The sequence below is a fragment of the Typopeltis vanoorti genome, chromosome 12 (genome assembly GCF_054136105.1).
Source record: "Typopeltis vanoorti isolate ZY-2024b chromosome 12, IOZ_Tvanoo_1.0, whole genome shotgun sequence".
In the NCBI taxonomy this organism is placed as follows: domain Eukaryota; kingdom Metazoa; phylum Arthropoda; class Arachnida; order Uropygi; family Thelyphonidae; genus Typopeltis; species Typopeltis vanoorti.
Window position 1 is genome coordinate 73,901,915 of NC_143560.1, and position 27,047 is coordinate 73,928,961.

Below are 27,047 nucleotides of genomic sequence, written 5' to 3' on the forward strand. Positions count from 1 at the left end.
CAGACAACCTCACGACATGCCTCTCTGGCAGAGTCAATCAGGGTTTTCTTCAAGGCTTGCCACTGAATCTCCAAAGTTTGGTTCCTGTTCTCAAACTCTTTCATTTTTTCTTCCATAATCTTTGTGTATTTCAGTCTACAGTTCATATCTGAGAGCTGCTCAACTTTTATTCGCTTTATAATTTCTTACATGTTATTATTTTCAATATGAAATTCAATTTTATCCTGCTCAAGAATAAATAGTGATCACTTCCAATTTCAAATCCTCTGTACACTCTGGTGTCCTGCAACAGGGAGAAAACATCACTATCAGCAAAAACATAGGCAATTAGACTTTTCTTATTCCTTGCCTCTTCTCTCCAAGTGAATTTGTGCACATTTTTATGTTGGAACACGGTGTTAGTAATAACCAGTCCATGTCCTGAGCAGAAATCCAACAGGTATTTGCCATTATTATCAGCTTTGGTCTTTTCTCCAAATTTTCCCAAAATATTTTTGTATGTCTGACAATCATTTCCTACTCTGCTATTTAGACAAGGACCAACTTTTCCTTTTTCATTGTGTCAGATGCTTTCTCTAAAGCATCAAAAAATTCCTCCACATCTACCTTAGTAGAACCTTCTGTGGGACCGTAGGCACAAATAAGTCTCATTGTCCAATTCCCCATTCTGATATTTGCCCACATCACTCTACTTGAGACTGCCTGCCATTCAAGAAGATTAGCCTCATATTTTGTGTTGAATACTATGGCTGCTCCTTGATTGTCATTGCCTGAATATAACATTTTGTATTTATTGTCAGAAAGATCTCACCAGTTTTTGTCTTTTTTGTTTCAGTCACTCGTATTATGTTGATCTGGTACTTATCTAATTCCCCAGCTAGCTCCATTTCTCTTGCCATTCAGGCTACTTATGTTGATAGTACTAATCTTTAACTCTGATAATGTTGAGTTGGGGTTTGTTTTCAGATTTGTTCCAGTAGCTGACTTTTCGCTGTTCGCCCTGGTTCCCTGGCGAAAACAATGGGGGGGCCTTGTTTAACCGGGTGACGTCCCAGCCGGCATGAAATTTTGTCATGTTGTACCATCATTTTTTATTTTGGTTTAACCAATAAGAACACAATTTGGTCGGCTAAATCCCAAATTGCCAGCCCATCCTCGTTCGTTCAGTATCCAGGTAGATACCTAACAGGGTTCACCACGAGAAGGTGAGGATTGGACATTAGGTCAGAAGCCCTGGTCAGTTCTCTGCATTCCTTTAAAGGCTATGTGGAGGTCTCCTCTCAGTTATACAGCTTTGACCCTTAAGCACCCCTCATAAACTAAACATTGTAAAGCAGAATTTTACACTTCTTTATTTTTACAAAACAAATAACTAGCAAGCGAACAAGTTCATTTGCAAAAGAAAATGCACTTAAAGAATAATGTTCCTGTACATAGAATAGATAATTTGATCATGTAAAAAATATATGAGAATTCACGTTGGAAGTTTTTCCAATTGGTTATACAATAAATTAAAGTTAAAACCATAAATTAAAGATGCCAAGTATATAATTTCCTAGTATCTTTAATTTATATAAGAATTCAGTAAAAATCAGGTAAGTGACCAAGTAACAGTTTTTTGTTAATAAATTTAAAAAAGGGGGCATGACAAAATTTCAAAATTTACCTGATTATAATTAAAAAAAATAGAATAACTGAACCTCTAATCTCAACCTAAACAACCAGTATACATCTTCACTGTGTAAACTACACTCTATGCAATTCTTTCTAGCACAGGAAATCACACATGTCCCCTTTGTATGATCCAATATCCCATGCTATATATAATGCTAAATTTAAAATCCTTCATTATTGAATTGCTCTGCTTTAAGATCTCCCCCCCCCCACCTCATTCTGCTTTTTACAGCTCTCTGAATTCTGCAAATTGCCATGACCCTTTGATCTTATGCTTGACTACCTGCAGCCTAAATAATGAAGTAATCATTCTAGGTGACTTCAATGTCCACATTTCTAAGCAGTTTCCCTTTTTCATTTGCACTGAATATGCTACAAAGGATACAAAAGTATTTGCTGTATGCAATGATCTATTGTAAACTGTCCACCTACTAATAAACAGAAAATCAGATAACCCTCTCTACTGTCCAAACACTTGACATTTTGTTAACCATTTTCCTTCCAATGAAGTAGCGATCACCTTCCCTTTTGGTAATTAAAGCCACAAATACGCAATTTTCCTTTTCCATAGAATATCTTTTACATGCCATTCTCAATCATCTTTGTGATTATATATATGATTTTATATATCATACAAGAAAGAAAGAAGTATCTATAGTAAATCAGCAATATTGTGGGTTGGGTGACAGTAAGAGCCAGGAAAGAAGAAACATATTGACATTTTTCTTCAGTTTGAGATGGAGTTGTTGAGAACATTTCATAAGGACAGAGGTAGATGGAATAAAAGAGGAGAAACAGGTTCAGTGCATCTGTATCTGGACTGAAAACGATGTTGAGCGGCTGCTGTTCTTGTGTTAACAGGCCCGATGGTAAGCAGAGGAATGATGGAAGCCGATTCAGTGGAGCAGTTACCAGTGAAGTACCCATAGAAAAGAAAGAGAACTGAAATAGTGCATTTGTGAGATAGTTCTTTCTTTTAAGGTTACACGGTGATCAGCACTCATATTTGTAAATTTAGGGACACAAAAACACACGTGTTGAACGGATTATTTTATTAATTACTAATAAAATAAAACTTGACGTTTCGACCCCTATATCGAGGTCATCATTGGAAGAATACAATTGTATAAGGAACCAATATACAGTATACAGGGCATGAGCATGTAGTCATCATCGGAAGAATACAACTGTATTCTTCCGATGATGACCTCGATATAGGGGTTGAAACGTCAAGTTTTATTTTATTAGTAATTAATAAAATAATCTGTTCAACACGTGTTTTTGTGTCCCTAAATTTACAAATATGAGGGATTTGTGAGATAGTGGTTGAAGTGAGTTAGTGAGGGAGGGATCATCTATTAGTGGATCATTCTTCTCTAGACAGCATGAATTTTTAAGCAGGTTTTAGGTGCACCATTCAAAATATGTGAAGAGTATTCTAAGGATGAGAAGATTGGGGATTTGCACAGAAACAGTAGCCAGATGAGTCTGAAAAATGGTATGATGAACAGAAAAAAATTTGCTCACATTTTTGGAGGCGAGAAAGCTACTGATGTGATGTGTTTATGACAAGAGAGACTGAATGTAAATGTCAGTCCAAGGAGAGAAATCCTGTCTGGTGATTTTGGTTTTACTGAGAGTAAAGATAGATGAACTGAGATTCCTTCTGCGAGAAAAAAAAAAAGTAACATTACAAATGGTAGCATAGATTATCCTCACCCTATGAAGAATGGTAAAAAGATCAGTGCTTGAAGCACTAGTTGCAGATAATCTTGAAGTTTGGGATGTTTGTGGAACACATGGTTTGCCAAATAAGTAGGACATATGAAATGTATTATCATCAGCAGAGCTCCATGATAGGATTCCTGGTGATTGAGAACAGGTCATTTATGCATGGGAGAAAAATGAAGGGCATTAGACAAGAGCCTTGAGGCACTCCTGCATTGATTGAAAAGAGGCAGCCATCCAACACAGTGCATGACCAAAGAGAGAAAATTTGCTACTCAATTAAAGAAGGTGGAAATTAGGTTGAAGGTTGGCAATTTACTGAGTAAGACGATCAAATTCTCCAGGAACGTCAAGATAACAACACATTTCTTCAAACCTTGCCAAGGCATGTTTTGGAATAGGAGGGGGGGCGGGCTAAGCGATTTGCCACAGATCTAGAGTGATGTCCATACTGGTATTCAATAATTAACTAGAAGGTCTCTAAGATGACTTTCCCATTATTTTATTTTAGAGAGGACCAGGGAGAGAGCAACCAGGTGATAATTTGTCTGCAGATTTCATCTAATCTTTTGAAAGAGGTTTAGGTATATGTTTGCTTTCATGTATTGGGATAAGTGACGACTGAGTATAAAAGATTATAGAGATAATAGGTGTTATTTCTTGAATACAGCTTTTGCATACATTGGGGAGATGCCATTGGGACTGGAAGGCTTTTTTGGCTGTTTAATATATTCTTCTGATGTCTTTTTTTTTTATTTATTTATTTTTTTACTGATAGAAAAGTGTGCACGTGGTTAGCCTAGTGGCTATGCGCTTCGCAACCCTATGCCTGGGGAAGGAGTGTCCTAGGTTCGATTCCCGTCGGTGACGTGAGGAGCTGAAGGATCTTCCTCAGCCATAGCCAAGTTAGCCAGTCTTGGGCGTGGATAGCAGGGTTTTTCCCTCAGTTTATTCTGGGGTTTTTCATCCAGCAAAGCAGGCAAACTGGCCTTGAGAACTTAACACTACAGGCCATAGGATACACCGGGGGATAGGGCTGACCACTTTATCCCGTAAACAGAGTGAGGTCCGATGATCAATGGACCCTCGACACCACAAGGTAAAAGAGGGTATAAAGAAGATGAGATGATGAGATGAGATGAGAAAAGTGTGCATAAAAGTTGGATGGAATAGGAAAAGAAGACCTTTATGTTGTGAGAATAATTTCTGTCACTCAGAGCAAGTGTTTAATTCACAAGGATGGAAGAGTGGTTTGTTGATAGAAAAAAAAATAGTAATTTCTGAGGTTGTCCTACATGGCACCCTAAAGCCAAAGGAGATGAGGCTGAAATTTGCTGAAGAGGAGTATTTTATGAGAGAAAGAGAGGGGGACGGGGACTTGCACAAGATTGCACATGATAGCAATTTTCTAAATTGCCAAAATGAGAAGTGTCCGCTATGGTATACCTTGAAGGAACACTGGCTAAGACAAGATCAAACATATGTTTGTGGAACACATGGTTTGCCAAATATTGGGAGAATGAAGAGTGTGAGCAGGTATTCAGGTTGGTAGATGTATGCTTTTGCATGAGGTCTTTGCTTATAGCAAAACCTTCCACATCTCTTCTAGCTTGGTCAGTTGAGCTGGAAAAGGGAAGTCAGATATAATTGTAGACATTAAAGTCACTTATGATGTTGACTTCACTATTTGGATAGTTGGAATGTTGAAAATCAAGCTTCAGGGATAAGACAGTGAAGAGGTCAAGGTAGTGTGGAATTTGGAAAGTGGCATACACAGTAGATGAATGTTGCTGAATGGGGATAAGGAAACCTTAAGCCAAAGGAGATCAAAAGCAAAGTACTCTAAGTTTGGTATTTTAAGTTTCAAAATGTTATTAAGCCATATATACCATATTTGCTGGCGTATAAGAGGCACAGGCGTATAGGATGCACCCCCCATTTTTTTTGTACACATTTTTTAGGAAAAAAACTTTATCAGAGAATATTATAATGAATTTGCCGTATTTCAAATATAAAGTAATAAGTAGGTCTACTTTCAACAAATACCTAATCTAACTAGGAAAGAGAACCCACCTTTTAATCGTCAAAACCCAGAAATTCATCTCCAGATCTAAATGAAGAGACATTTGAAACCTCTTCTAAATCAGAATCTGAGTCCTCATACAACAAACTGTCCTCTGTACCATCCAGTGTATTATTAATTCCACACTTCTTAAATGATTTAACCACTGTCTCAGTTTTCATAGCATCCCATGAAGCTTTGATCCACTCACAAACTTGCAAAATGCTAGGCCTCTTCCTTCTTCCTGATGGTGTAACCTCAAAATCTGAAGACTGCATCCAGCAGTCTTCTGGATGCAGTGTTCCACTTCTTCATAAATACCTTAAATGGTTTATTAATACAGACATCTAAAGGGTGAAGCTGACTAGTTAGACCTCCTGGAATTACAGCTAATTGAGTTTTCAATTCCTTGAGTTTATTTGTAACATCGTCTGTTCTGTGAGAACGAAACTGATCCCATACTAACATGGCAGGCTTCTTCAACAGTCCACCAGGGCGCCAAGACCAAATTTTATTTTAACCATGCATCTAGCCTTTTGCATGAACACGTACAAACACTCCTATAAGCAGTTTTTCTTTGTGTAGCGTCTTCCTTTTAAAAATCAATAGTGGCGGCAATTTTGTCCCATCAGCACAGCAGGATAAAACAACCGTGTAGTGAGTTTTTTTGTGCCCCGCAGTTTTAATAGTAACACTTTTAGTGCCCTTGGAATCTAGTTTTGTTTGAGGGCACATCAAAAGTCAGCGCACCTCGTCCATGTTTCCTATTTGAGCGAGTTCAAAATTTTCTCGTTTCCTTGCATTAATGACGAAACAATGAAATTCAATAATGTTTTCTTCATATTCAGCTAGCATCTTTTGTGATATTTTTGTTTTAGTCCGCATACATAGCTGGTTTCTCTTCATGAATCTTGAACACCATGATGTTGATCCAGTAAAGTTGGCGATCTCTCTCTCTCTGTTAGTGGTTATCGCTTTCGCTTGATGAATAATCATTTTTGTAGACACTGAAAGTCCCACTTTTCTGTGGTCTAAAATCCAAGTATTCAGTTCTGCCTCAAGTTCTGGCCATTTTGCAGTTCCACTTCATAGATTATGTTTACTGTGAGTTGCTTTTTTTTAAAATCCTCTTCCCGATTCCATCAAGTTCTTATCATTTTCTCAGTTGGGGGTGATCCGAAATGCCTCTCTGCAGCCCTGTTTCCATGTTCTTTAGCATACGCAATCACATGTAGCTTCTATGCAATATTGTAACAATGGCAACGTTTTTCAGCCATAATTTGCCAAGAAATTTAGAGAAAATTTAACGGCAGAAATTTATCACCGTTCACAACTGCGACAACAATCGGAAAGTTTAAATGAACAGGACACAGCTGTGATTGTCGATGACAGCGCATGGCATCCACTAACCTCTACAACTCAGTGTTTCTCAAAGTGTGGTAAGCGTACCCCCGGGGTATGCGTGAAAGGTCTTCGGGGGGGGGGGGGGGGGTCCGTGGCAATTTTCGGTTATGCATCATTAACGCATAGAATAAAATTCAATGTATCCGTGAAGTTCGAGATTGCAAAACGTTCCTATTGTATCACTGAATATATTATATACTGAATAAGGTACAGAGACATCTGCAGCAGTTTATTTCTCAACAAACAGTGCAATTAAAGACAACTGGGATAAAAACGGCACTAACTAATGAATCGCATGTCCCCCTCCCACAGAAAATGCTGCATGACTCAAGCAAAACCATATGTTGCACCGGCAACATATGGTTTTGCTTGAGTGAACATGTTAAAACGAAGAAATATATAGTGAATGTGTTTCAGATATTATATAAGGAAATCGGTTGAAGAGAATTAGCATTTCAACTCAACTGTCAGCTTGTCTTTGTCATTTAGTAGCACGATCTTTTGTTAATACCGCAACAATCATATGAACGCGGATGTCTGAAGTTTGAGAAACACTGTACATAACTGGAATGCTCTCACACACACACCGCAAGGAAGCAATAAAGAAATCGCGTAACTCAGAAATTTCCAGAAATGAAAATAATAAAAAACTGAGTATCGGCGTATAAGACGCACCCTGTTTTTCAGACCTATTTTCAAAGAAAAAAAGTGTGTCTTATACGCCAGTAAATACGGTAATTAAAAATCTGCTCCTTTGCTTTTTTGATTTCTCTCCTAATTTTCAATCTGCCACTATTTATTAATATCTAGGCACAAACTATTTATGTTAGCATACTTTCCAACAAAAATGGAGGAACTAAGCGTGTGTGTGTGACAGAGAGAGAGAGAGTGTGGAGTAAGTGTGTGCAAGAGCAACTTTTTTCTTTTTCTTTCTTTTTTCCCCTACTTTTTGTAGTGCAGAATCATTAAGACTGCAAAACTTATATTCTTTTCTTTTTTAAAAAATATTTATGCTTTTGTGTGTGTATGTGTGTTACTGCACAAACTTTCTACTTTGAATGTTATGAATGGTGCCCCACAAATTAAGTTATTTATCTGTAAAAGGACACAGCTTCATGAGAATGAGTTTAAGGCATATTTAATTATGTCTTGATTTCATGCCAACACATGTAACTATTTATATAATTTTGATTATTAGATAAATGGCATTTTATTTTAATTTCATCTCTATCTCAAGTTTCATGATAATTTATTAGTGATTTATATAGATCTGACGGATACAGTGGAAGATAAAGTGAACAGATCAACACTGCACTAGCACTTGGAAGAGTTTTATTTCTACAAAATGTAGAAATAAAACTCTTCAAAATGTGTCATAAATGTAACACTTTCATTTTAACATAATTCTTGAACTATTTTTTAATATATAAAACACTTATGTATAAAATGCATTATATTAGAAATACATTAGCATTTCTTCTGGGAAGTAATAGCATATGTCACTTGGGGATTTACTCTAAGTCATTAACTTAGTTATTCTGTTGCTAAAAAACAATTAGACCCAACTTTTACTATGTGTGATATATGATATGATATTATCCATAATTTCATTGGGGTGAAAAATAAATCCTCATTCAGAGCCTACATGGTCATTTTCCTGTCTGACTGGCTATCTCAAAAACTGTAATAGTTTAATTTAAGAAATCCATTTAACATAAAAGTAAAGTTATGATAATCTGGCACGCTGTTTTGATAGCACTATGATATCTATGAAAGTTAATTAAGAATTGCTTTGTAATGCAAGACTTATAAGAGGTATAAGTTCCCTCTTTATACTAATTAGTCATGTAAATTTCAAGTTGCAGTTTGTTATTTTGATGTAAACTTCTTAGCAGATTGTTTTCTAAATCTCTAGGAAATTGTGCAAATATTTTAAAAAACACACAAATTGTATACACAAATAATAATCACAAAATATGTATTTAATAAATAACTCTTACCCAGTAATTATTATCTCTGGATAACTAACTGTAGCAGTTCCCCATTCACCTCCATTAATTGGCCATTCCTAATTAAGTAAACATCACTCATTAAAAAAAAGTAAATAAAAATTCAACTGAAGAAATTCTTGTCTACAATTTCAGAAGCATTAATAAGATATATAAACTGTTTATTGATATTAGCATGATTATTAAATCTGATGACTAGATAAAGCCAGTAACATTTCCAAATAAAATGGTTAGCCATATCATCCAGTGTGCAGGATATTTGAATATTGTTTTAGTGCAAAACAGTGATATGAATATTCTTGTGGTTGCTGTACATAGCCTATACATATAAGGCAAACAGATATACTCCTGGAGTCCAGTGTACATCTGTATATCATTAATGTCTCATGGGGAACTTAAAAACAAAAAAGATGTTATTATAGGATGCTTTATCAGGGGTTTATATGTCAAAAATACTAGTAAAAGACTAGATCTCCAAAATCAACTGTAGATATTATCCACTTGTGAAGATTCCATTTCTACCAAAAAAAAAGATATAACCCCCCACACAGCTAATACAAGGGACAAACAGGTGCTCAACAAGGGTAGTATAGACATCTCAGCAGTCCCATGTGAAAACAATCAACTAGGAGTTCAGGTTTAGTTGTAGGACAGTCTTGATTTTTAAAGGACAGTTAAATAAGCCAAACATGAATAATGACAATCAATAGCACAGACCACACTAGAGTCAAGAACATTGTGACTGGTCCATAAAGACCAATCACAATGACCAGTTCATGGAGCAACGAACCATGCTGCATATTTTTTCTGATCAGACAGATAAAGGAATAGGTGTGAACAATGCTTTATGCTTAAGTGTATTATCTATAGAATTTGGCATAGGAAGTATAATGGTTTGGAGCTGTTTTGCTTGGCATCCAAACTTAGGTACTGCCCAGAGGAATGAACAATAATAATATTTATGCAATGCTTCCTACACTGGTAATTTTACAGAACAGACCTGTATCTTTTTCAATTGCAATGCACTGTCATATTGCAGGTGCTACTGCAACATGATTTGAAGAAAACCATAAGAAAAAACTTGACTGCTTTGCACAATTTCTCAATCTTGACCCACAGAATGCTACTGCATGCAATGGAACATCAATGAAGATCAGTACATTCAACAACAGCAGATGGATTAGCAGTAATGTTGAAAGAAAAAGGTCCAAAATACAACTCATTTTTACAACTTGGTGGAGAGTATGCCTCAAAGAATGAAGAGTGATCATAATAGCACATTATGATCACATTCCATCTCCAAAAGGCTAAAGGCTATATGATTTTAGTCTTTTATATTCTTGTCTGTATCCTTTACCCAAGTGTGTGCATGTGAAGTATCTTCATGACTAGGCTATTTGTATATAGAAGTTGTTGACTTTTGCATCGAATTACCTCAGTATTGGATAATGCACAGCATGCCTCCTTTCATACAATATATATTTTCCTTCCATAATACATGGCAATATATACATTGCCATGTATTATGGAAGGGTCACAGACTGGTTATGACCTTTAGTAAGGTCTCAAAAATGGGAAACAAGGCTTTAGTAAGGTCTCAAAAATGGGAAACAAGGCTTGCAGAGATACTGAAATCTAAATCAAATCATGTGTGGAAGTCAATTTTTTACACCACTTTTGCTACTTGCATATGAAAAATATTTGATTACTGCATTGATTTAACTTTCAGTATCTGCAATGGTGAAGCTCTCACTGATAAGATCTCAATAAAAGGGTCAAAACCAGTCTGAATAGTGATGCTTCCCATAATGCATAACAGCATGCACAATCTGAAAGGAGGTGTGCTGTACAATATGGGATGATGTAGCAAATTGATGTGAAGTTGGCAATCTCTATATACAAATAGCCTACTCATAAAGATACCACATGTGCATTTGTTGCTGACACTTGAGTAAAGAATATACAAAAAACAATATAATTTTATTCTTAGTACATTTTACTTTCTAATATAAAAAAAAAGTCCTAGATTATGCAAAGTATTTAAAAAAAGATTCCATGATATAGCATAAATCAGGTAGCAATGAATAACATGCTAGAGGCCTGGATAAGAGAACAGCTGTATGACAAAGCTCTTCTTAAAACATTTCTATTCCATGAACTATTACATACCTGTAATAGTTCATGGAATAGAAGTGTTTGAAGTACTAAAGTTACTAGTATGTTGTAATGGGCTAAAACAGAATCCTGTAACAGGATTCTGTTCTAGCCCATTACTGTTTAAGCGTGTAATGATATTCTGAAAGGTTTGAAGAGTAATATCTAGTTCTGATGTAAATTTGGGAAGGTATAATAAGCTGAAAGCTAGATGATTAAAATTACCATTAAATAATTATATGATCTTTTGAATCATGAATACTTCCCTTAAATAAACTAATTGTAGGCAAAGGAGAAGAGATGCTAATTCAATGTTGCCAAGCACAAGGTTATTTTACATTTTGGATTGAAGACTATATATCATTTGGATGTTATATAGTCTTCAATTTATATATAGAAAAAAAGTTATTTCATAATCATAAAAAGTTATTTCTTTTTATTAGCATTAAAGTTCATATTTAGTTATGGTACTAATTTGGCTTTGAATGCTTTAATTAAATGTAATGCACAGCTAAGTGCATATATTTTTGTTTAATTGTTAGTCAGCAAAGACATAACAATGAAAGTGTTTAGCTCTTTAAATTTAATGTGAGTAGTTTCATGCAATATGGCATGTGTGAGATTGTATTCATTAGGACATATACGTAGCTTATGGGAGAAAGGAGAGGATGGAATGAGAAATTTTTAGCAATGTTAGCACACTGCTAAAAATTTCTGCAGATAATTTTGCAAATAGAGAAAAATTAGATGTTGAATACAAGTAAGTCCAATGAAAAATCAAATGAGCTGACATGGTAGGTAGCAAAGTGCATGACAGTAATTATTATTATTATTTCGGGTAACTCCAAGGAGTTGACAGACTGATCTAGGGAGGCCCTAACATCATGTCAAGAACAACTATTCGACATTCACACAGTATCTATCATACCTCGCCTTGAACTCATTCACAGTCATAGCATCCACAAGAGACTCTGGCAGCTTATTCCACTCATTTACCACTCTCCAAAAAAAACCCCTAGCTCTAACACCCTTGTTAACCACATTCTTGCCCAGCTTCCATGTATGGCCCCTAGTCCTCCCACCACCAGTCCTATTCTCAAAAATATCTTCTGGATTAATCTCACAGAAACCCTTCAGTAATTTGAATGTCTCAATCATATCACCCCTTTTCCGCCTATCAACCAATTTTTGCAACCCACGAATCTTCAATCTGTTCTCATAAGGTTCATTCCACAGACCTGCCACCATATTGGTCCCTCGTCTCTGGATCCTCTCCACCTCCTCCCCATCAAGAAGAAACCCTAGCGTCCATATCTGGGCACAGTAGTCCAGATGGAGTCTTATCAGGGCTCGATATAGAGGAACAATAACTTGTTTGTCTCTGCTGGTTAAAGTATTTTTCAGCAACCAAGTGATTTGATGAGCTGATTTAGCCACTTTTGCAATGTGTCCCCTAAACTTCAATTCCCTATCCACCAACACTCCCAAATCCCTGGCCTCATCAATCTCCTGGAGTACGGTTCCACCAATGTGATATACTGCTGCTAATCTTTTCACTCCAAAATGCATAACCTCACACTTTGCCACATTGACATCCATTTTCCCTAGCCCAGTCCTCCAAACTATCCAAATCATCCTGCAAAATTTTGACATCCTGTGCACTCATAATTGCTCTATCCAGCTTTGCATCATCAGCAAACAAGTGAACACTTCCTCTCAGATCCTTTCCTATATCGTTAATGAACAAATTAAAAAGTAGCGGTCCAAGAACAGAACCCTGCGGCACACCACTAGTCACAAGCCGTCTTTTGGCCTCCACTCCTGAATAAACCACTCTCTCATATCTCTCCATCAACCAACCTCCTATCCATCTCACCAACCCTATACCTATCCCCATCTGCTCCAGTTTACTGATTAGAGTTCCATGTGGTATCCTGTCAAAGGCCTTGGCAAGGTCCAGTAGAATCACTGTAAACCCATCATCCTTATCCAGTTCTGCCGTCACTGTGTTATAAAATGTGAGCAAGTTACTGAGGCACGATCTACCCTTCACAAAACCATGTTGTTCCCCCATACAATATCTCATTTTCATCTATCCAATCCTGTATTCTTTTCTTGACTAATTTCTCCAAGATCTTGACAATGATTCCTGATATGCTAATCGGTCGGTAATTTACAACAGCAATCTTGGAACCTCCTTTATGCAGTGGAACTATGTTCCCCTCTTTCCACCCCCTCGGGACTAACCCAGACCCAAGACTCAGATTAAACAAAATGGTCAAGGGTACTGACAATTTTTTAGCCGCTTCACGTACGACACGAGCTAGTATACCATTCAATCCCACAGATGTATTGACATTGAGGTTTTGCAATAGACTACTCAACTCCACCTCATTCACCACAATTCCCGTATAATCTATTGGTTCATTCATTTCTGCAATGTCACCACCTGGATAATATACTCTTGCAAAGTGCTCGCTCAGTAATTCAACTATATCAACTGATTCGGTTACCTCCCTACCATCAGCATTCTTTAAAATCATTCTGCCATATACATTTTTCCTTTTACTTGCAACATATCGAAAAAACTGTTTAGGATTCTCTTTAGCCTGCATGGCCAATGTTCTTTCGTAATCCTTTTTTACTTTTCTTACCACACTCGTTACCCTTCTGGCCTGGGCTTTATACTGTTCATGTGCCTGCCCATATGGGAATGCACATATTAGAATGCATTTGGATTTTGGCAGAGAATCTAACAGGATTCCAATCAGGGTTGTTATACAAACTCAAATGGATAGTATGCAAAATAGGCCTGTGACATGGATAGGAGAGTAGCAAAACATTATATATCAAGGTAAATTATGATCTAAGAATGCCAGAAGTACTAGTAGTAGTAGTAGTAAAAATCATTATATAACCATATGAGGGTGATCTGAAAGTTCTCGGCCTTAACCATAGATGGCAACACTATTGGAAAGATTTTTTTTTTCTAAGTTGGTACATTTGTCATAAGCATCCATGTGAAATTGCAACTCGTTCTATCAAGTGGTTTGTTTTATACAGCTGTCTGAAGAAAAAGTGTGGTGTGTATCCCTTGAAATGGATAAAATTTTGTATCGTGTGGTTATAAAATTCTTTGTAAAATCGAAGGTTTAACGCCAAAAGAAATTCATTCGAAGTTCATAAAAGTTTATGGGCAAGCTTCTCCTTCATTTTCGACAATTAAAAAATGGGTTGCCAAGTTTAAACATGGCCGTACCAGCCTTGAAGATGATCCACGTGAAGGATGCCCAAAAAGTGTAACACCACCAGAAATCATTGATCGAGTGCACGATGTGGTATTGATTGACCGACAAGTCAAAGTGTGTGAAATTGCTGAGACTATAGGCATTTCTAAAGAACGTGTAGGATTGCAAATGAAAAAGCTTTGAGTAAGATGGGTGCCATGTTTGTTCACAGCAGATCAAAAACGCACTCACATGAAAATCTCTGAACAGTGCTTAGAGCGTTTTAACAAGAATAAAACTGATTTTGTATGTCGATTTATTACTATGGATGAGACTTGGATTCACCATTACACACCAGAAACCAAACAGCAGTCAAAACAGTGGACTGAAGCCAGTTGTTCAGCACCAAAGAAGACAAAGTCAGTTCCATCAGCAGGAAAGGTCATGGCATCGGTGTTTTGGGATGTTAAAGGCATTTTGTTTATAAATTATCTTGAAAAGGATAAAACAATAACCGGGGAATATTATTCCAATATTTTAACCAGAGTAGATGAAAAAATTCATGAGAAAAAGACCCAGTTTGCAGAAGAAAAAAATAATCTTTCATCAGGACAATGCACCTGCCCACAAAAGTGTTTGGCAATGGGAAAATTAAGGGATCTGCACTATGAATGTTGGAACATCCACCCTATTCCCCAGATTTGGCTCCCTCTGACTTCTATTTCTTACCAAAACTAAAACTCTTCCTCGCTGGTCAGCATTTTTCTTCGACTCAAGAGGTGATTGCAGCTGTAGAGGGGTGTTTTGCAGATCTTACTGAGAACCACTACAGGGACGGGATAATGGCGCTAGAGCATCGCTGGAATAAATGTATTAGTCTTAAGGGAGATTATGTTGAAAAATAAAAATAATTTTGAAATTATAAATTCATTTTTTCATTGTTAGGCCAAGAACTTTTCAGACCACTCTCGTACATATTAACATTATAGCAGCTGTTTTCAATATTGCTTTGATGAATTATTCCTATTTTCCTAATTAATATAAGGAAAACAGTAAGATGTTTGACTTTTACACATTTCAAAAAGATTACAAAATTCATTATTCTTTAAAGAATGTATATGCGCTTAACTGTTAGCAAACAAACCTTTCAGATTAAATATAAGTGATTACCTGATGTTGCTTCTCTGAGGTTACATTTAATGGGACTCTTACTGTTGTCATACTAAAAAGTATAGAAACTGCAAATGTTTACCCAGTACTGCCTACGATAGAGAAGCAAATTAAATAACACATTTACACCTACCACAGGTGTAAATGTGTTACTTGGCTAGCTTTAAAGAATGAAACCAAAGTGAAAATATCAATTTCTTGATATGTTCACTCAAGGATGGACATGCTATTATGAGAAAGTATTACATGATTAAGTTTACATTATTATATCAACAATTTTCCTCCGAATTAATTTATTACTTGTCAGCACTCCCATACTGTCATATCTAACATTTAATGCTTCTAGTGCAATTCTCTGGGTTCCATCCCTGCCCTTTAGGAATCGAACATCTGTTTTGCAAACCTTTCCTAACTCATTTTATTTAAGTGACCATACCACCCTAGATTAGCCCAGCTAACACATTCTAAAATGCTAAGAATGTCAACTTCCTTCCTAATAATCTTCATCTTTAATATGATTCTGCCATGATGCCAATCTGTTCAGCCTCCAATTTTTCTCAGAATTCATCCGTGGTCTCCATATCTTTGATCAAAGGCTTTATTTCTAACCTAACTCTCCGATCCATAACTTAAAACTGGTTTGAACACTTTTATATACTGCTAGTTTATTGTTTTGGATATATATATATATATATATTTAAGTAATTTATTGAACTATTGATTTAATAAATTAATTACTTTTTGATAATTTGTCTAAATTTATTCAATTCCCCCAGTCCCCACTATACTAGCGTTGTTCGTTTTGTTGCCTAATTCCAAATTTAATTTACTATCTTCACTAAAAACTGCCTAAATAGCTGAAATGTTTTTACTTTTTCTATAGCTTTCCATATTCCTGTGCATTCTTCTAGTTTTGGTCTTTTTATTGCTGATTTTCATGCCAAATTTATTACAGCAGTTATTCAATTAGTTAGAGAATCATGGAGATCGGATGTGTTTAGGAGTTGTATGCATAAAGCAAAGAGCTAAGTTTGATATCTCCAATTCTAATATTGAGTTTAATGTCACTTTCTTTCATAATATGATCCATATCCACTCTTATTTATCCACATGGATGAATAAGAGTGTGCACCCTTGTCTTATACCAGATTTTACATGAAACGATCTTCCAGTATTTCCTTTTCAATTTTAACACAGACCATACTATTCACTATGTATTGCCCTGTATAATGTCCCATTTCTTACATATATTTGTAGTGTTTTGAAAAGCTTTTTTCTGGGCACCATGTGGTGTGCCTTTTCCAGAATTGAAGTACATATTTCTGTTATAGATCCTTGTTATATCCTTGAAAATATCAGAAGACCATAGAACACTAACATTCTAAATTATTATGAATATCATGCTGTTATTTCCAAAGATATGTTTGGTTTTCTATAGAGAAATACCATGTAAGTGTAGAAATTAAACACTCATTCTGTGAAATAATTTTTAATTGGGATTATGGATAACAAAACTTAATTAAGAACAAACACATGGCAAACATTATTATGTACTTAAGTTTATGGAATTTGTTAGTGCTTTCTGTGAAAAGTGGGCTATCACTTGCTTCACTGGTACATTGCTGTACTTGGGCTTTGCTGCTGCCATTTCTGCTTCATGCAGTAGGGTAGGTATGGCTGACTTATAGTATGTTGTGTGTAGGCACTTGTTATTAAAACCGGGGGAAATACTGTTGGTTTGTCAGAAGATCTTTCACTCCTTAGGATCTATTACTGCAGTTGCATTTGGTGAGGAAGTTCAGAGGAAATAACTTTTAAACATGATGAAATGAGGAAGAAAAGTTCAAAGCTACCTTTTGCTTATAGAGTGGTGAATGAATTGAAAACTGTTCAGAAGATACCAATGAGTTATGTATTGATATCTTCAGCTTTTTTTTGAGCAGACAGCAAGAATAAAACCACTTTAAAACTCTACAAATGGGAGCTTGCTCATGCTTTACACATTTCCCTGTGTAAAGAGAAATAATAATAATGATGATATTTATATTAATTGAAGTATGCTGTTACCACTATCACTAACAGTAATAGTGGCAGTTACTCAGGAATGAAAGGGAGGAGGAGACAACAAAGGATTACTGCAGTGCTGAAAGTATAATATATGTATATATGTACATATCCTATTTATTAACTGTGGAATTTGAAGGAAAAAGTGCCAAAGAGGATTTATCGAGATATCAAGACTAAGGAACACTGATTATAAGGTCATATTCAAGAAATACAGGCTACAAAGCTTAATAATTTAACTTTAATATCTTGATCCTGACAACTACTATTTGTTGCTACTACTGCATCATGCTATGCATTATGGGAAGAGCCACCACCAACACCAGTTTCAACTTTTATTGAGTTCTCATGAGTGAGAGCTAGACCCAGAAGAGATACCAAGGTTGAATTACCCCCCCACACACACACATAACCGGCCATGATGTCTATAGACGTCAAGCTAAATCTGGATATGATTCTGTAACGTTCTTCTTATCCATGTTATTCAGTGGGCATTACAGAATCGTATTTGGTCTCACTATTTCATCCACCTTGCTGGTAGGGAGGTTAAAGCAGAAGTCTTTCTTTTGTATTATGGATACTAAGGCAATTGATGTGAGTTGTCAGCTTCTATATAAAACAGCCAAGTCATGAAGATACTTCATGCACAAACTTTGTTTGCTTATGCTTGAATAAAGGATTAGACAAAGAAATATTTCTTAGCTAGTTTCATTTAATTAAAGGTAAGTGCATTGGTAGTATGAGTGAGAATGTGTTTCCTATAATGAATCCTTAAGCTTCCATCACTAGAGGTTACTAGCTAATAACACTGCTTGCTAGGTAAAGTTCTGATCATATAAATATTTTTAGGTGATTGATGCACATATATTTTTATGCTGAATAAGAAAACTTTCCTGTAACTTACCATTTTTGAGTGATACACAAATTTACATTTTATTTTACAAAACAGGTTAATTTTTATTTTATTTTTTTTCTTTTATCACTCATAAACAACTTAGTGGAAAGGAGAGATATGATGCATACATACATACATATTCATGTTTAAGACTGTCTACACTTATTCAAATTTGTACCATGGTTTGTAGATGTATTTTCCTTTGTCAATTACTCAGTCTATTTTGCTTGGCACTCGTTTTTTTTTTTTTAAATTGCTAAACACATAATATTCTGGCATAGTTCACTGTCAGATTGGTGGTGAGTTGTGTTCAATATCAAAGAAAGCATCAAAACTGTATGGATAAAAGGTAAGTTACATGTGGAACAAACATTGTTAATGAGAATTTAGAGCAGGTTTTTGAATGAACAGATTTAGTGAGATATGATAGAGTTATATGTTGAATGCAGCTTGGCATACATTCAACAACAGTGAAAAAGCAAAATCAGAGACAGTTACCACAGTTGCAAAGTCACTTTCATTTTTGAAATGTATGGCTTATTATTTATATAATGTTATCCAAAAATTTAAGGGTGCAGGTGAAGACTATGAGACAGCTAGAAAACTAGTCTGCTTCTGAGAAAATGAGCATCAAACTGACTGTTTCTCAATACTGCAGCTTTTTTTTTAATTTATTTAAGTGCATTCGTAGTACAGTTGGAAGAATGACAGCCCTGGACATTTTCAATGGAAAATACCTTACAATTCATGATGAGAAAGGAATCTTTATATGTTTTTTTTTTTCAACTGATGGTAAGATAGCCAATCTCATACGGAGGTAGCAGGGTTTTCCTCCTAGAAATTCAACTTTTTAATTTCACATACAGACAAATCAGCCAGAGATACATAATTAATAGACCAAAACACTGAGTGGTCAGTAAATGATGGAGGATCACAAGAATTATAAAATGGAGGAAATATCATGTAAAAACTTAAAACAAAAGCTTTGTTTCCTAAAAAGGACCTCCCACGATGAGTCTCTCGACTCCATGGAGGCCTGAATAATAATAATAATCACATAAAAAACTTAACGTTTGCCTAAGTGTCATATGCATTGTCAGTATAGAATTACAGAAAGGCAATTAAACAATAACAGACGATTATGAAAAGCACCGCCTAACATAAGATAATTAAATAAGGTCAATCATTTTCTAACTATAAAAAGAAAAAAAAAGATGTACACACACACAAATAAAGTTAGGAAAGATAGGCAAATTTAAAAAAGTACTATCTCCTATAAAGGGGGTAAACGTAGACTATAGGATCTGTTCAAGTTAGGACAATGAAGTAAAGTTTCACACATTTGTTTATAAAGACATTCTATGAGGAAATGATTTTTATGAAGGACTCCTGTCTTGTTCCAACAAACTATGTTTAGTGTTAATAGCACATCATTCACAGCAAGTCTAGATTATTCAGGCTCATGGAAGATTAAGTAGTATTGAGCAGAGTACTCTCCTGTGAGTGCTTCAATTTCTTAGAGGTAGCACATAATAATAATTATACCACCTTCTGATACACTATTATCAAATGAACGAATAAAAATTCATTAGTCAGTAGCCTGATATATCTGCTTAAATATATTTGCCACTGCATATGAATCACTGCCTCAACATGAATCATACAACCCACAGAACTTTAAGTAGATAATAGGTTAGACGATATCCACAATTGGTTTGAAAAATATTTGCTTTTAAAACACCGACATTCTTTTGAGAGAACTCAGTGTTCCTACATCTAACCATATCTTCCTTGACATTATTAATATTCTTATTTTTAGAGGTACCTGTGGCATAGTATAATTATTAAAAGAACACGTAAAACCACAATAATAACTTTTAATTAATAAAAGGTACTGGTGTTTCATACTAAAACTAATAGTACACCTTCAGTGTCGCACAAACAGTTATAGGAATGGATTACAAGTAACAAGTGATCCACCTATATTACAAGCAATATAGGTGGATCACTTATATTGATGTTCGTTACTTGTATTCCATTCCTATAACTGTTTGTGTGACACTGAAGATCTACTATTAGTTTTAGCATGAAATATCTGTACCTTTATTAATTAAAAGTTATTACTGTGGTCTTATGTGTTCTTTTAATAATTATTAATATTCAATAGTTTATAAGCAGAGCTAACATAGGGATAATCACTTAATACAAATTGGAGATGCATATGCAAAACAAATGTTTAAAGCAAGAAAATGCCACGAGAGAAGTGCTTCAGAAGATAGAAAATGTTAGATGATTAAACTGGAGATCTGACAAATAATGGACCAATTTTCAAGAAAGCTGCTAATCAGATATCAGTCATAAAATCTTAATTGTGTTAGCCTATCACAGAATTTGGTGTACCACTTCGAAGTATACACAAGAAAATAACGATGAATGCTTAAGGATACACACTCCTAATTTATCAAAGATAGCAACTTAATTATAGAATTGCCAATTTCCTGTATAGATACAAAATTAAGTACTTTTAAAATGTACCCTTAAGGGATGTATGAAATATTATGATAGTGCAACATGATACATTTATATTCTTATTAACTTCCTGTCAACAATTTTCCTCCAAATTAGTAAGTTGTCTGTCAGGATTCTGACTGTGTGTCGGAACTTATACTTCTATATGCATGAATCCACTTAAATCTTGGTCTTCTTCCTGTCATCAAACACCTGTTTAGCTAATTGTTCCTCTCTCATTCTGCTGATGTCACCATAACCACTTTAGCTCTGTTCACATGTTTCTGAATGCTAAATGTCAAGTTTCTTTCAAATAACTTCCTTTTTGATTCTGCCACTGAAACCTAACCATCTGTTCACTCCAATTTTTTTCAGTCTCAATCTTTCTATGGTCATGGTCTCTAATCAAATGTTTTATTTCTAACTCAGTTTCAGATCTTCAAGTTAAAAATTGGTTTGAATAATGTCTTGCATACAATTAGTTTAGTGTTTTGACTAATTTCTTTCTTATTTCATATAAATTTATTCAACTCACTCCCGAACAAAACAGCTTCGGTTACTCTGTTGTCTAGTTCTATATTTAATTTACCATCTTCCCCAGAAATTGTGTCTACAACAGCTGTAATATTTTACTTAACAGGCTCTTCATTCAGAAATTTGCCATGTTCCTGTCCTAATAGTTGTCTTATTGCTGATTTTAATGCTAAATTTGCTATAGCAATTACTCAATTTAGTAAATGATCCTTCAATAAGACATTACATCAACCATATAAAGTAAACAGTTAACTTGAATATCTCCAGTTCTGATATTAGGTTTAATGCTACCTTCCTTCATGAGTTCAAAATATATGATGAATAACAGGGGAGAACAGTAGGCATCTTTAATTGCACTTAGTTTTACATCAAACAATCTTTCTGTATTCATTCCTCCCATTCTCCTAATTCTAAATGCTAACATATAATTTAAATATAACCCACATATTGCCCTGTATAATCAGTTCAAGCCATATAATTCTAGAGGGTTGAGCAGCTTTTCTCTTGTCACATTATTAGGTTGTCTTTTCTAGATCTACAAAACTTAAGTACAGATGCTTGTTATATTTCCATTATTCAACTATTTATCTTAAAGTGTAAATCTGATCCTGACCACCACTATTTGGCCTGAATCCAGGTTGTTTTTCTCCAAGTTTCTTTTTGAGAATTTTTCTTATCCACTTCTCAAACATGGTTGCATAAATCTTACCTAGAACACTGGGCAGGGAAATCTGTAATTCTCATACTGTTTTATTTCCCCCCCCCCCCCCGTTTTTTTTATAGATGGGTGCCATGAGAGCTCTACTACTGAGAAATCTTTTGAAGTAAACTTAAGACAGTGAGTAAAAAAATCAATAAAGCTTACTTTTTCTGAGAAGCCCGCTCGTTTGCTACTTTTACATCCAACTGAATAAAATGCTGGTATGAGATCTGTAGGGCAGTCTGCCAAATATGTACAATATGTTACAGGTGACTCATGCAAATCCATAGGATATGGATTCTGAAAGCAGGGATAACTGTAAAAAAAAAAAAAAAAAAACAAGAGGCTTAAATCAGTCATCAACAACAAAATTATCAGAAAAATTATGCATATCAAATATATCTATAAAAGCAACTTAAAATGAGCTTTATGATTTGCAGCTTTTATTGAATTACCAGAAATTAAAGTAAATATTTTGATAAATGGAAAATGCTTACCCTGGGACTGTAAGGTCTACCACAACCAAATCATTATATAGCAATACTACAATGGCATAAGGCTCATGGAATTCTAAAAAAAAATAAAAATAAAAAAAATAAAAAATTAGTGAGTCTGCATACAAATCTTGAATATTTTTGTTTCATTTACTCAGCTAATTTTTTGTTAGACTATGTCATTATTCAGAGGTCAATTAATGACAACAAACATGATAATTTGTTTGGCTGAAAATGTCTCCTGACTGATTTAATTTTCATCAATATTAACGCAATCTTCTCAGAAAGTAAGATACAGAGTAACAGAATGATGTAAAAATAATATGGCTTAACTATACTATTCTCTTATGTAGAATTTGTGTATTCTTTTAAAAGACTGTCACCTGATTTAGTTTATATATGACTTATAATTATATGTAACTTAACTTTCCTTCCTACCCTCCCTTATTGGAAGTAATGGCTTTAGAAGTATAATATAATATCATATAAATTAAAAATGATATATAACTTTTCTTCTTCCACTCCCTTATTGGAAGTAATATCTTCAGAAGGACAGACTTCTAAAGAATATTAATTAAAAACTGATATATAGTTCAACCCCCCCCCCCCCCAAACAACAAAAAAAAAAAACACCAGACTCTGTGACAAGTTGGCTGGGATTGCATGCGTAAGGTCGCATCATGTAAAAAGGCCAGCCCCCAAATAGATAGGGGATGGGGTAAGGCACAAGAGAAAGAAGATATAGCTCAAATACATTTGGACTTTTTAGTCAAGAAATACAAACTGAAATAAAAAGAGCTCAGAGAATCTATCTCGAAAGTTTAAGAACTGAACTCAAAAGTGAAAAATGAAAACATAAGATAAAGAAGATGAATATTTATCTGATAACTCAAAAGCAAAGTAAGATAATTATTAATACTAATTTAATTGCAATCCATGAGCATGGAAGAAAATACATAAGGGGGAATTGCACCTTAGCAATTGCATCTGAATATAGAGTAGAGTGTATTAAAAATGGCTAGGTGGGATGTCACAATAGAAAAGATAGAATAAATGAATATTAATACACTGGTGTCCAAAAACTGAGGAGACAAACAACATTTTTACCTGTATATGAAAAATGTTTTACAACTACAGCCAAATGTGGACATAAATTTATTGCCTGCATACTAATAAATTCTATTACACAAAATATATGTTACAGATTTCATAACAAATTTTCTAAAGATGTAGTTAAGAAATTAACATTTTCTGTAAGCACTGTTTCCATATACATGGAAAGAGTGCTTATAGAAAATTATGTGGAGAGATATATCAGTATGGAATACGTCCACTCCAAGCTGCGATGCAGCTCTCACATTGTACCATGCTTAACATCAAGTGATTCAGAAGTTTTTGATGCAAACTGACCCATTCCTCCCTCAGAGCAAGGATAAGGCCGTGTTTGTTTTCTGGAGGGGAATTTCAGGTAGCAATGCATCGCCATATTGCGTCCCAAACATGCTCTATAGGGTTGAGATCTGGAGAGCATGCTGGCCACTCAATTTCATTAATATCCTCAAGTCTCCAGAAGTATTGTAAAATTCGATGCAGTAGGAATTTTTCTTAACTTTGCATCGACTTTTACAGAGGTAACAAATAGTGTACATAGAAGGATACTGTAATTTAATGCTGATTGTGGAATTTTGTATATAAGGTTTATATTAACTGTAATCATGCAATTATGTATTGAAAAGGTAGGAATGTTAAACTGTATATTTCAAGGGCAATGCCTTAGGAAGCGGCTTGTCATTTTAAGTGGTTCCAATTTCAAAGAAAGAGCTTAGAAGCTTTGTTGTAAAATGCAAAGTGCCTTCAATTGTTCGAAGCTTAACCTAATGTATGTCTCAAGGACAGTGCAACAACAGGCGGTGAACAACTAAGGATCACCTGAGTGTAGTGAATAAGATTGTTTTTGTGTGTTCCGGGGGAAACAGAAGTAATCAACAACTCTGAAGGTCACATCCCCCTTTTGCGCGGGAATGTTAGGGTTTTCAGACCTTAATCCAGGGATAAGAAAGGATCAAGAAAAGATTCAGGGGGCTTTTTATTGAGGTATCCAGAGGCAGCAGATCCAGTATGCAGCGATGCAACAGCAGTATGCTGGTCTGCAGAGGGAGCTTTTTATCCAGGTATCCAGAGACAGTAGATCCAGTATGTAGTAGGCAGAGGCAGCATGCAGCGATGCAATGGCGGTATGCAGGAGCAGAAGGAAACGCAGTCTCCTCTCGTAGTGTCTCGGAATCCAGCATCGCGGGTCCGTTTGACGTCCGGAGAGAAGTAGGGAAATGTCTAAGGAGAAGTCTAACTGTAAGATGCATCAAGTCCCGGGAATTCTTCACGATGCGATGGTGCTAAAGAAAAGAAGCCTGCACGAATGTTAAGGCCCAGGACGGAAAAGCAGTATCGGTGAGATATGCTCCAATCCCCGGAAATCTTCCACGACGTGACGGAGTTAAAGAAAAAGAAGCTCATATGAATGTTGAGGCCCAGGATGGAAAAAGAAGTCAATGGAACCAGATAAGAGATGAAAGAACCAGTTCAGATATATGTGTCAAGAGAAGAACTGCGAGTACAACCTTTAAGTGTATGTTTAACATTTTGGAAGATTGATTGATATTCGGCGGGACATTTACAAAGTTAATGTGTGGTTGTATGTTCCGGACTAAGAGGCTAGAGAAAATTGGTATAATTTAGATATGGTATACTTGTTGTTTGAAGTAATGTATATTCAGCAGGACATATATAAAGTTAATTTGTGATAATTTGTCCCGGACTAAGAGGCTAAAGAATAGTTGAGATAATTTAGATATGAGAAACTTGTTGATTGAAATATATGTATATTGCTTAAACAAATTAGTTTTAGGATGAGGACATAGATTCTTGTATGTATTGCTGCATGCTTATTATGTATGTACAATGTATGAGGTATTATAATTCTTAGCAGCAGAATGAATGAGATTATAGATTGGTTGAAATATATGTATATTGCTTAAACAAATTAGTTTTAGGATGAGGACATAGATTCTTGTATGACAGTATTGCTGCATGCTTATTATGTATGTACAATGTATGAGGTATTATAATTCTTAGCAGCAGAATGAATGAGATTATAGATTGGTGTATGATAGTATTGCTGTGTATTTTAATGAGTATATATTGCATGAGACTAGAATTCTTAGCTTAAAAATTTTGAAGAGCCAATTCATTCATTAATTGTATTATTGCATCCTAGTTTAATAAATATGTTTGTTATGTTAAAGAATGTGCATTCACTGATCCTTGATCCAATGCACTGTTTCTAAATAAAATGCGAACCTGTGTGCAAAGTTAAAAAGAATAGCCATGACTGTCAAAGCCTGAGATAGATTTAGAGAGATACTGCAGGTGATCTTAATTATATTTAATGCCTAAAAGGGGGAATCTTGGTGGTGCAGTCGAAATATTAAATAAATTTTCCAAGGTTCCCAAGGTACCAGAAATTAGATAACCTGTAGTAACATAAGTAAGAGTGTAAAGCATAAGATATACAATGGGAACAAGAGACATTATTTTACAGTACCTCCATTGCTTGTGTATGATGTGGTGTAGCACTGTCATTCATAAAAAACAGCACCATAGAATAATCAAACATGGCATTGAAGAACTTTGTTGCAATATTGTTCACCAGTCATAGGCCCTTTTTCCAGCACTTGTTGCTCGCTATATCAATTAAGCATAATGCCTTCTCACAGCATGACCCCAGCATCTATGTCAATAGATTTCTTCTTTCTCAACCCTTATCTGCACCTCACACAAGGTACTGATGTGCTATCAGTTCTTTACCTCTTGTGTGTGGGATATATGATGATGATGATGAATAGCCTATTTTCTACTCACTGCAGGGTGAAAGCCTCTCCCATTGAAGGAAGTTTGGGTCTACTACTCCCATGGTAACCCAGTTCATATTGAGAGAGTATCTATACTTGGGTGAATGAACGCATGAAGGTGGAAGACAATCACAAACATCCATGCCTATGCAGGATTTGAACCCATAGCCTCTTGGCTGGAGAGCAGATATGCTAACCACTCAGCCAACCAAGCCGGGCATGTGGGATATATACAGGGTGTTCGGGATAAATTTGACATATTTATAATTAATTATATTTTTCCGTAAGTTACATGTATTAACACACACTTCTCTTCATTTAAAAGTTTGGACCCTTCTTCATTCATATACAAGATGTCAGAAAGGATGGATAGCTGGAACCCACCTGAATCATGGAAGAGAATAACTTGTATCATGATGATTCGTGCTCGCCATCAAAATAAGGATATTACGACTGCTGCCCAATGCTCCCTGAATACAGTAAAAACAATCAGGCATGAACTAGAGACTTGCAATG

The 27,047-nt window shown here is 35.3% G+C and overlaps 1 protein-coding gene across 5 annotated transcripts in view; it reads right to left on the minus strand.

The window, feature by feature from the left end:
• LOC150100889 (syntaxin-binding protein 5-like) overlaps nt 1-27,047 on the minus strand; it is a 710,057-nt gene that overhangs the window by 361,679 nt on the left and 321,331 nt on the right. For all 5 annotated transcript variants that reach the window (XM_090401895.1, XM_090401898.1, XM_090401897.1 and 2 more), the window contains exons 11-13: nt 22,627-22,699; nt 22,295-22,445; nt 8,869-8,936 (exon numbers count right to left, since the gene is read on the minus strand). In XM_090401895.1, coding sequence (XP_090258021.1) covers nt 8,869-8,936; nt 22,295-22,445; nt 22,627-22,699 — 292 coding nt within the window. The remainder of the gene's footprint in view (nt 1-8,868; nt 8,937-22,294; nt 22,446-22,626; nt 22,700-27,047) is intronic.